This window comes from Macrobrachium rosenbergii, chromosome 47 (assembly GCF_040412425.1).
Source record: "Macrobrachium rosenbergii isolate ZJJX-2024 chromosome 47, ASM4041242v1, whole genome shotgun sequence".
Classification (NCBI taxonomy): Eukaryota; Metazoa; Arthropoda; class Malacostraca; order Decapoda; family Palaemonidae; genus Macrobrachium; species Macrobrachium rosenbergii.
The window spans coordinates 23,102,123-23,114,843 of NC_089787.1; the positions used below are offsets into that span (position 1 = coordinate 23,102,123).

At 39.1% G+C, this 12,721-nt stretch overlaps 1 protein-coding gene across 8 annotated transcripts in view; it reads right to left on the minus strand.

Annotated features, from left to right (window-relative positions):
* Window positions 1-3,273: 3,273 nt before the first annotated feature.
* LOC136830647 (lactosylceramide 4-alpha-galactosyltransferase-like) overlaps window positions 3,274-12,721 on the minus strand; it is a 35,498-nt gene continuing 26,050 nt past the window's right edge. For all 8 annotated transcript variants that reach the window (XM_067090240.1, XM_067090241.1, XM_067090244.1 and 5 more), the window contains 5 exons: window positions 10,044-10,285; window positions 7,279-7,492; window positions 6,548-6,710; window positions 6,260-6,432; window positions 3,274-5,106 (listed from right to left, as the gene is read on the minus strand). In XM_067090240.1, coding sequence (XP_066946341.1) covers window positions 4,826-5,106; window positions 6,260-6,432; window positions 6,548-6,710; window positions 7,279-7,492; window positions 10,044-10,285 — 1,073 coding nt within the window. In that variant the 3' untranslated portion in view covers window positions 3,274-4,825. The remainder of the gene's footprint in view (window positions 5,107-6,259; window positions 6,433-6,547; window positions 6,711-7,278; window positions 7,493-10,043; window positions 10,286-12,721) is intronic.

A 12,721-nucleotide genomic window follows, 5' to 3' on the forward strand; every position in this document is an offset into this window, starting at 1 on the left:
TCTCTTCTTACTGTACTTCAAACAGAAATCAACAAATCGTGTATGAAATATACAGCAGACTTCGCATGTGAGGACTTTTCATTCAACAAACAAATGTCAGTTTCACCTGTGGATCAACACAGGTCTTAATCTCAATTAACATTTCGAGGATGAAACGACTGAAACCAATATGGATGACACAAGTTGGAAAATGGTTTGGATAGATACGATGTTCCTGTCGCGGGGTACCTCATATTGTCACGTCTACATTACTCTACGTCACCAAGTCTAGTCTAGTCTATATGGCTTTATATGTATATATTTGGTTTTCTAAGACGACACTAAAGTCTCCTTGGTGTATAGTATGCTCTACCACACAGACACAAACTACACAAAAAATCACAAGCGTGTGAATCTACGCTACAATGAAAGGTTACTCGAAGCTTGGAACGTTGGTCATGCTCTTGGCAGGCAGGCTACTGACTTTCAAGATTTCCCTAAAGGCCCCTGAATTGTTGTCAGGATTATCGCAGGCAGAAGAGTCATCAGATGTTTCCAGACAGGCCTTGGCTGGTAACTAGATGGGTGCTTTGCACCCACCAAAACCTTCCTAGAAGTTTAAACAATTAGCAGGCAGACCCTAATCAGTTTACCAACTGTTTCCTAAATGTCAAAGATTAGCAGGCAGATCTTAATCACTTTACCATCAGTTTTCTAAGTGTCAAAGCCTTTGAAGACACACCCTAATCAGTTTACCAACAGTTTCCTAAATGCCAAATATTTGCAGGCGGATTCTAATCACTTTACCAAGGGTTTCCTTAATGTTAAAGATTAGCGGGCAGATCTTAATCACTTTACCATTAGTTTCCTAGCTGTCAAAGCCTTAGAAGACAGACCCTAATCAGTTGACCAACAGTTTCCTAAATGCTAAATGTTTGCAGGTGGATTCTAATCACTTTACCAAGGGTTCCCTAACGTCAAAGATTAGCAGGCAGATCTTAATCACTTCACCATCAGTTTCCTAAGTGTCAAAGCCTTTGAAGACAGACCCTAATCAGTTTACCAACAGTTTCCTAAATGTCAAATATTTGCAGGCAGATCCTAATCAGTTTACCAACTGTTTCCTAAATGTCAAAGATTAGCAGGCAGATCTTAGTCACTTGACCATCAGTTTCCTAAGTGTCAAAGCCTAGGATTAGCAGAGACCTTATCAGTTCACCAAGTTTCCTAAATGTCTAAGGTTAGCAGGCAGACCATAATCAGTTTTCCAGCAGTTTCCTAAATGTCTAAGATTAGCAGGCAGATCTTAATCAGTTTTTCATCAGTTTCCTAAATGTCTAAGATTAGCAGACAGATCTTAATAACTTTACCAACAGTTTCCTAAATGTCAAAGATTTACAAACCCTAATCAGTTTGCCACCAGTTTCCTAACTGTAAAAGATTAGCAGACAAACCCTAATCAGTTTACCAACAGTTTCCTAAATGTCAAAGACTTACAAACCCTAATCAGTTTGCCAGCAGTTTCCTAATTGTCAAAGATTTGCAGAAGCCCCTAATCAGTTTACCAACAGTTTCCTAAATGTCAAAGACTTACAAACCCTAATCAGTTTGCCAGCAGTTTCCTAACTGTCAAAGATTAGCAGACAAACCCTACTCACTTTACCAACAGCTTCTTGAAAGTCAAGGAGTAACAGAAATTTCACTGCCAAGTGCCTCATGGCAGGCTTCGAAGAGTTACCACATACTTCCAAGAGAAACAATCAGTGACTCTCTCTCTTAACTAGTCGGAAACAAACAAATAGGTGGTCAAGAGTTTGGAGGGGGCGGGCATGTCGAAATCATACCTTAAATAAAGAATCTCATGGAAAATACTGACTCTCCGTACCAGGATTGCAAAACCGACGATCAAAATGATGGATGTCACACAAGCTAGCTAGTCAACCTCAGAATTTGTGAATGTTTCACCAAACGGGAATATTTTAAAGATAACAAGATAACAAGGGCATAACAAGATTTCTTTAAGCGTAATTTACCTGAGGGAAAAGATAGGCAGAATTACATTTTGCTTTGCTCAACTGAAAACAGGGTATGGAGACACACGAAATATATTAGATGCTGGAGATATCACAATAACATTAACCATTTTCAGAGTGGAACCTTGATGATTAGAATGTTATTCGTCATGGAAAAGGTTAAGAAAATGAAAAAAGTGTAAAACGAAAAGATTAACATTAACAAAAGTCAGTGACACTTAAAAACACTCTTACGAATCCTGAGTGTACCGCGATATACACAAGTGATTATACACCATTACACACCTTAAGCAATGATTATTCTTACAAGGCAACGATTATACACACTTCGAAAAGACTGACACAAGTGGAATGACTCAGGTTCTTCTTATCGGATGGCACCTTTGCACCCTGTCAGTCAGAGACAAGAAACACGCCCCTTTTATGGTGACTCAACAAGAGGCCACGTCCCCTGGATGGCAGAGTTGCTAAATGTTGCCAGATGGTAAGTGGCTGACCAATATCAATACTCGCCTTTTGGTATATTTGGCAATTACTGAACATGTCCCTTAGACAAGCTGCCAAAAAATTTCCATCAGTGACATACAATAAATTTGCAAAACTTTTCCAGCAATGACAAACACTAAATTGGCAAAAACTTTCTGTCAATGACAGACATTGAAGTTGCCGAAAAAATTTCTTCAGTGCCGGACAGTCACTTTTAAACCAGCCTTTCTGGAAGTCTTTGGAAACTCGACCATGCACAGAGGGCGTGGCCTGCATCTCATTTTAAAATAAAGACTTGAAACACAGTCCTACCTCCATTTCCCTAAAGGAGAAACCCAGGGATTGGATTTGATCTGAGAAATAGTTATGACAATAAATCAGTAGTCTCTACAGGGTCATCTGTTTGAGGTAACAGATACTGATTTCACAGACAAACCTTCTCACAGACATCTGACTTAATAAAATCATAAGAAAAAGAGGTCCTAACTGTCATTTATCTTTCTTGTGAAGTCCTTACCACAAATAACTATTTCATGTTTTATGAGAAAATAATGTTCATGAGGAAATACTGTGTAGTCTAAATGAGGGGAATGGATATTACAATGACAACCTTTTTCTCATGTTTTGGGACAATGCATACACTACAGGCACTTAGTACCATAACCAAAAAGATACAAAACTTGCATTGGAATATGACTGTTATACATGTAAATGAGAAAAATTAGACTACTGTATTCTAGAGTTACAAAGTGGTGTATCATAATTGGTATTCCTGTTTTTGATAAGATTTTAAAATTAAATTTCTGAGATAATTCAACAACAACAATAATAACAGGTGAGTGGAAGTGATTGTAACTGCACAACTATTACTATCAAAACAGTCACATGCTTGATGATGATTTTGTTTGCATATTTGAGCTTCTAAGATCACAACTGAGCTGCTGTTTCTTAAGATTGTTCATGATTGTCACTTCAACTGATTATGAGAGTGAAGTTGCTTTGTAAACAAGATGCTATTGCTGTAGTTTAAGATTATGTCATAGTAAATCATTTTTATAGAAAACAATAACTTTCAAAACAACCTGTGATATGTCAGTGTGTTTGAGTTGTACAGTAATGACTCCAATATATGTACTGAGTTTCTGATCAATGCTGTTATATGCTTCTGTATGCAAACAGTTTCTAAAAGATATAACTGTTGTTTGAAACAAACGACACACACTACTTGCCCCTTCTGACGTTTCCAAGTCAAACCAACTTCATCAGTTCCTTTGCTGCTGTTCATTAAATTAAAAAAAAAAAAAAAAAAAAAAAAACAGATTACGAGGGACTAGGGAACCACTGAGAAGGGCGTTTAGAGAGCGAGGTTTGTCGGGACAGAGCCTTATCCTACTACAAGAGACAACAATGTATGAACAACATTTCTCTGTACCCACCAGCCAGCTGGGGATTGACAGAGTAATGGAAATGGATGAAAAATAATAGTTCTAAAAATAATAATCATATATATACATCCACTCGCAATCACACTGCGGTCCAAGCCACGCAGAGCTGACAGAGGACTGGTCACCTTCTTCGTCTTCCAGTAAGTTGGAGGGATTCTGAGCTCTGAAAACCATTTCAAGTCCTAGGAGCTCGATTGCTTGAAATTTCGAAACACGTACTTCAGCCCTGAATCTGATTAGTTCTCGCACTTTTTACTGAAGAAACTACCTTGATTAGAGGTTAGCGGAGCTTCTGACAGTGCAAATGCTTGACAGTGATTCTGTCAGAGATATGCACTCCTTCCAGTGCAGTCAGAAGCAAGGGAAAGCTGCCCTGTCAGTCATTCTTTGGTTAATGTGAGGAGTAACTAATCAGAAACTTCCAAAAATTGACAAACGTCATACAAAAATAACTGTAGAGTTTTGGTGCAAAATTATCTTCTAAAAAACCAACAGAAAAATAGCCTATTTCTATACCTATTAGAAGACTAAGACATTGGCACTGAAAATCGTTCATTTTCCTTTATTTTAAAGGATTATTTTTCAAGTACATAGCACAACAAATCTCTCGGTAAATATAAATTCCAACAGTTACTGAACATTCCTTAATGTTTTCCTGGCCTATCAGTGTTTTTGACACTGAAGCATGAAATTTACATAACCCTTACAACTACCATCACCGCATTGCATATCTGTGATTGTCTGAAGACAAAAAAATAACTGTTTACGCGAAGAATGCTAAGGTCTGATTCACCCTTTCCTTCTGCGTCTCCTGTCGAGCAGCGACTGCTAATATAAATATACAGCGGTATGAGTTTGGCACGTCAGCTGAGAATCATTACTCTACGTTTCGTGCCTCGTCGACAAATGCCTCGATTTGTTCCTCTGCAGGTGGTCTCTCAGCTTCCTGATCTGCCTGACGGCGGAGTAAACCTTCGGACAGTTCCTCTTGGAGGTGCGATCCACGATTGAGCCGTCCCCCGGGAGCAAGGGAGCTCCCCGGCTGAACTTGTTCCAGAGGTGGATGCCCACAGTGTTCTGCGGCCAAGACCAGGAGCTGCTGCCACCAGCAAAGAACAGGTCTTCCCAGCGCTTCCAGTGCAGAGGGTAGAAGGTTGACGGCTCTGTAAGGGCACGATTGGAATCAGGAACAGTTTGCTGGTTTCTTAAATAAATGGATGCCTTCTGAGCTGGGGATGCACACACATGCAGCCCTTTCAACTACAAGGGAGTAGTTCTGGGAAAAAAGCCACGCAATAGCCACTGCCTCCTTCATATGTTACTGCTGAACTGTGGGCGAACATCAGCTGCTTCACAGACATGAACAGGAGGCTCATCAGCCTTCATACTCTGCTCCTTTCACCTTCTGTCTCAGTACCCCTTTCACAACATCTATCTAGCATTCTTTAGGTCTGCCTCTCCTCCTCCTCCTCCTCCCTCCTAATTATACTCTTTTCAACATCTGATTAGCCTCCATTTGTTCCACATGACCAAACCATCTTAAAACACTCCAGTCCAACCTTTCACTTGTGTTAAACTTTGCACCCCTTCTCTTGTCCAACCCTATAATACAGCTCTTCTTATGTCACCTATGCTATGCAAACAGTACATCATGCTCCCTCTATTCTTTGACTAACCTCCTCTCTCATCCTGCCACCATCCTTTATAATGGATCAACTCATTCCATTCGTCCATCATCCATGTTAACATTTGTTGCTCCTTGTTCCTGGTTGCCATTTACCATCATAACATTACTCTACATTTTTCCCTACAGATTAACTTTTTAACCCTATTCTTTTTATGAAAACCTTCTCCCCTCTACATTTATTGCCTGCTGTCTCCTACTATCTCACTTTTTCCCATGACACCCTGTCCATGTTCAAACAGTAATTGTCATTAGCATAGAGCAGCTCAACACGAAACACAGACTGTGAATATACTATGAGGGCAATATCGAGACTTCATGCAGATTCTCATCATGAAATGATCAAATGCTTCATTGTTTTCAGGGGAAATAATGTTTGGTTCTTTCTATTTATGTGAGTATCAAAACTGACCCTGTACTGAATGCATGCATGTAAATAAATATACATATGAGTATATGGATATGCAGACACACAAAAATTTATATTCTCTGGTCCATATCGTCCTTAGAACTTAAGTTGCAGTTACTCATTAATTCATCTCTTCCGTCCCTTTCTCTGAGGCCTTGAGGCTTAACTGTGACAAATAACAAGAAAACTACAGATCACTGAACTTGCAATCAACGAGACTAACCTAGCATGACCAGGTCCTTGCAATGATGATGGTCTGAGATGTTGTGGATGTTGCAGATGTTCTTGACGGCCCTCTGAAAGACCCCTGGGCCATTGTGGCCCCAAACGTTCTTCTTGAAGTGCTCTGTCAGTTCCCGGGTGGCCTCTTCACACAGCCAGTGGTCCTTCGGCATTCTGGAAGGTGGAGAGTAATTAAAAAGAGTAAATACTGGGACCCAGTCACCCATCTCTTGCAATCTAGATCTCTAGGAACCTCACTAAATGACAGAGAGAAGAGACGACAACCTACCTGAAGGCACCGTTAGACAGTTGGTCCCACTTTTCCCTCCCTATCCAGGTGTCGCTGGCCGGAAGAGGCGCCACTATCCACATGTCCAGATCCAGGTACGTTCCTCCGACTGAGCAGACGACGCCAAGCCGAAGGGCGTCTGACAGATTGATTCCCGCCCAGTCTGTGGCAGAGTGGCGATTCTCGGTTAGTTACTATTCTTTTATTTGTGGCTGTATTCAGTTACTGGTTGGAGTAATGATTCTCAGTTACTATTCTTTTGATTGTGACTGTACTCAGTTACTGGGTGGCGTGATGATTCTGAGTTAATATTCTTTTGATTGTGACTGTAATCAGTTACTGGGTGCAGTAATGATTCTCAGTTACTATTCTTATGATTGTGACTGTACTCGGCTACTGGGTGGAATAATGATTCTCAATTAGTTACCATTCTTTCAATTGTGACTGTACTCAGTTACTGGGTGGAGTAATGATTCTCAGTTACTATTCTTTTGATTGTGACTGTACTCAGTTACTGGGTGGAGAAATGATTCTGAGTTAATATTCTTTTGATTGTGACTGTGCTCAGTTACCAGGTGGAGTAATGATTCTCAGTTACTATTCTTTTGATTGTGACTGTACTCAGTTACTGGGTGGAGTAATGATTTGCAGTTACTACTCTTTTGAATGTGACTGTACCTGATTACTGAAATCTAACATTTCCTGTTCCTTTTACGATTACCGTTCCTCACCTGTTCCCCTGGCCCACTCCATCTCCTTCAGCCAGCGGTTGAGCTTTCCGGTTCCCTGGATGGCGTCGTCCACATCCAGCGTCGTTATCAGGATGTTCTGGTGGGTGGACAGAGCCTGGATGATGGCGTCAGTGCTCCCCACGTGGGTGGAAGTCAGGGCCAAGTGGACGTAGTAGTCTGGGTGGTGGACTGCCGCGCTTTCAACAGCACAGGCCTGTGCGAATGAAAGAATGAATAAACAGTAAACAATAAAACATAGATGATAAACAATAAGTTATTTCTTTAATACTGGAATAGATAAGCATAATACAGACGGTGAATAATAGCAGATTTAATGAGGGAATAAATAAACTATAAATTATTTCTTCAACATTGGGATAGATAAGCATAATATAGAGATGTTGAATAACAGCTGAATTAATAAATGTGTATAAAAGGAGTAATAAGTTATTTCTTCAATACTGGGATAGATAAGCTTAATACAGACAGTAAATAATAATAAATAATAATACGTTCCTTTCTTCAATATTGAGATACATACGCATAACGTGGAGATGAATAAATAGGTGAATGACGTTAGACTAGAATACGAAAAAAGTGGGTTATACTGTATATATATATATATATATATATATATATATATATATATATATATATATATATATATATATATATATATATATATATATATATATATATATATATATATATATATATATATATATATATATTGTGTGTGTGTGTTTGTGGAGAGAGGGAGAGGAGGGCATCATAAGTAACTCCTTCATGTCAGTAATGAGTGTCAGTCATGGCTGCCAATTATATGACATGAATGAGATACAGAGTCGTCAATGCACTGATGTGCCAAAGAGTTTTCACTGAAAGTAAGAGAGAGAGAGATCTAATGTATGCTAAACGACGCTACCATTTTAGCACAGAGTTGGCAATGAGAGAGAGAGAGAGAGAGAGAGAGAGAGAGAGAGAGAGAGAGAGAGAGAGAGAGGATGATAATGGTGAAAGCATCTTAATAAATTTTAAAACTACAACTGAGAGAGAGAGAGAGAGAGAGAGAGAGAGAGAGAGAGAGAGAGAGAGAGAGAGAGAGAGATAATGATAACAACAAATTTTGAAGTACAACTGAAGAGAGAGAGAGAGAGAGAGAGAGAGAGAGAGGAGCCTCTTCTGATACACTCAAGAGGAATTAGAAGTCCACAGAGAGAGAGAGAGAGAGAGAGAGAGAGAGAGAGAGAGAGAGAGAGAGAGAGAGAGAGAGAGAGAGAGAGAGAGAGAGAGAGATCTGCAATGTCAAGGAACTGGGTCATTTTCAGAAACCCTAGCAAGAAAGATCTGAACTATTCCATGATGTCTCTGTGACTATTGATTTTTACGATCTGATTAACTCGCGCATCATTTTAAAAAATCGCCCTAAATATTCGCCCTGAATATGGAAATGAACGATTTGAATCGTTTTATGGTTTTGTGAGTTTCAAAGTCTACGATCTAAATCATCTTAACAAACTGAACGGGAATCATGCCTGCAGAACACCATGTATACAATGTGAATCTTTTTATATAATAAAAATAACAATAATAATAATTATAATAATAAATAATAATAATAATTAATATAATAATAGTTCTCTTGAATAGGATGGCAGCCTCAGCTTGTGTTTTTTCAGTCTTCTTCGCTTCTTCTTAATAATAATAATAATAATAATAATAATAATAATAATAATAATAATAATTGTTATTATTATTATCATCATCATCGCACTGAGCGTAATCCCAAGGGCATAATTACTGCAGCCCCACGTCAAAATGAACCACCAACTTGGCAACTCTTCCGCAATCATGACGTCACGAGATACTTTTTTTTTTCCCCCACCCCAAAAAAAGAGAGTATCCCAAGATTATCCCTTGGCCAAGGTTCGTTCTATCAATGGTACATCTCACGGGACAAAATTAGAAGAGGAGGAGGAGGAGGAGGAGGAGGAGGAGGAGGAGGAGGAGGAGGAGGAGGAGGAGGAGGAGGAGGAGGAGGAGGAGGAGGAAGACGGCCCATGGCGTGTCAGGATCGACGGCTGGATCAATCGAGGTCTAAAACCCAGCGGTCAAGGGACATTGATTTTCTGTTAACCGTCACGTGGTATTTGCTGTTATGGTTTTATTCATTTTCTTTTTGGTGTCAGTGGTGTTGTTGGTGCGGGTGTTTGTGCATATATATATATATATATACAGTGGTTTGTATATGTGTGCATGCCTACATATGAATGCACAAACACATGCACACATATTATGTACATATATAAATTTATATATTTTTATAATATTCATATTTATATATATGTATATATTTATATTTGTGTATATGTACATATGTATGCAAGCAAGCACGTATACAAACTGTATATGCATAAATGTGTATATATATAAATATATATATATATATATATATATATATATATATATATATATATATATAATAATATATATAATTATATAAATATATATATATAACTATATATATATATATATATACATATATATATATTATATATAACGAAACTAAAATGCCCTTAAAAAATAATATACAAAAATTCTTACAATTACGGAAAGTAATTAAATCCTGATCACTGATGAAAACAAGCAATATATAAGTGACAAGAATATTAACATCTATCCATATACATAAAGAGAGAGAGAGAGAGAGAGAGAAGAGAGAGAGAGAGAGAGAGAGAGAGAGAGAGAGAGAGAGAGACTCATACCATCTTAGCATTGAGGGCAGACGCGCAGGTGGTCTCCAGGAAGAAGATGTTCCGGGCTTCTGAAGAAGCGTTGAATTTGGGCAACCTGACGGGGAACGGGGGCGTCTCCTGGTGGGGCGGGCAAGCGGCCGCCCTCCAGCCTGCTTCGCCCACGCCCCCTTCCACGCCCATGACCACGTCGATGGCGAAGTGGTCTTCATAGTCGGCCACGACGGCGGGGAGGCTCGGGTTCGACCGGGTTCCTGTAGGAGGGGCAGAAGAAGGAGAGGGGCTGGTTAAGGTGTCGCTTGAGGATGGATGAGGTTTTTCTCTTCCTGAGGGGGAGCTTTGGGAGGGTGTTTGTTTATTCTGTGATGTATGTGTGTGTGTGTATGTATGTATGTATGTATGTATTTATGTATGTATGTATATACATATAATATATATATATATATTGTATATATATAAATATATACATATGTATGTATATATTTATGTACACAAATATCTCTCTCTCTCTCTCTCTCTCTCTCTCTCTCTCTCTCTCTCTCTCTATATATATATATATATATATATATATATATATATATATATATATATATATATATATATATATATATAGAGAGAGAGAGAGAGAGAGAGAGAGAGAGAGAGAGAGAGAGAGAGAGAGAGAGATATTTGTGTACATAAATATATCCATACATGTATATATTCATATATATATATATATAATATACATTATATTATCTATCTATATAGCATATAGATAGATAGACACAGAGATATATGAATAAAATTATATATAAATACATATATATTATACATCTAAGTATATATATAATGTTTAAACCAAATTCTAATAAACCAAATACACCTTTCCCATCTTCACTCTTCTTGACACCATGGTCAGAGAACACTCAGGCTTCTTTCAGTCAAATCTAAAACTATTAACTCTATCAAACACATCATTGCAGTGCAACGATCTTTCGGCTATTTCACAGCAGCTTCAATGCACAAGTTAACCAAAATATCACGTATCAAGTTGTCTATTCTTTCGTTAATAACAGTGTCGTTGTTAAGTTATAGTATATGAAAATGAAGATATCATGATAATGCTGAATATCTAGATGATATAACGATACTGTTAAACATCTAAAGATTACAATGACACCGACATTCACTCAGAAGCACAAAGATTGCCTGTCTTCCCTAGACCGACTGACTGCAAACATTCGCTTGTAGCACTTTCAAAAACACGGTCAGAAAATGATAGCCAGTGATAAATCCACCCGGCCATAAATTTTTTTTTGCGACAATGACCACCCTTCCATGCCATGGTTCCCCGCCAAGGCTGGAGGAAATAGTTATACCTGCGTGTCCATACTGTTCTTAGTTTCGTGACTGATTGCAATCACTCACGAGGACCTGCGCGCGTTTTGATACACCCACTTCGCCCCGCGGGATCAAGTGGGCTTTTGCTTAAATTCGGCGTCCGGGGAAAGACTGTACGTGGCTACTAGGCTTCGCACACGCAAGGAGAATGGAATGTCGAGTTTTAGGCCAAAGGCCAAGAGCTGGGACCTATGAGGTCATTCAGCGCTGGAAAGGAAATTGAGAGGAGGTTGGTCTGAAAGCTGCACTAAGAAATTGTTAGGAGAGGGTTGTGGAAAGTCAGATGGAAGAAAGAGAATATGAACGGAGGTACGGTTAAAGGAATGAAAGGGGTTGCAGCTGGGTCTTAAGGACGCTGCAGCAAAGAACCTTAAGTAATGCCTACAGTGCACCGCCTGAGGTGCACTGACGGCACTAACCCCCTACAGGGTACGTAAGGAGGTTTGGCTGGGATCTGCACAGCTACAAGCACGAAAAATACGCTTCATTTTTCGTACAGAATGATACAGGTTTTGTACGGGAATGTACCCGTTTTGTACGGGAGGATATTACCGTACAATACAGACTTGAGGACTTCCGTACACAATGGCAGAGGTTTTGTACGCGTACGGAATTGTACATGAGGAGATTATCGTACAATACAGACTGTAGGATTTTCGTGAACAATGGTATAATGTTTTACACCTGTACGGCATAAGTATGAAACTAATATGTTTATAAATATTTTGTGGTGGGGGCAGGATAATCATGCAACAATGCATCCATCATTTGATGGGGAGGGGGAGGGAGGGAGAGAAATTTAATGACCTTCCCTCCCCCTCTCGCCCCCTAACCTCACTTGGTATACCTAGTACCTGGCATGAGAGGTTTAATGACCACCTCCCCGCCGTCCCTCCCCTTGTATACCTGGTACACCTGTCATGATAGCACGTGACTACGTAGCACGCAGACACACACACAGACACACACACACACACAGACACACACGCTTGCAAATTTCACTGAGGTAAATTTATTTCTCAGCAAGTATTGATCACTGACCTTAACTCCGTTGCTATGATTGCCTGAATAAAACGTTCGCCACTGCTCGGAATAGCTTTTTTAGATATAGTTTCGTTCCTCAATAATTTAATAGTTGACTCACGCTTTTATGTATCTTTTTATTTATTTACTTATTAGTTTGTTAATTTATTTTTTTCCTTTCTAATAAATGACCTCTTTGTATGTTTTGAATGGACACCAAATTCTTTGGAAGTTTGATTTCAAGTTGGTGTCGTCTTTGGTGGGATAGTTCCATATGGATAAGG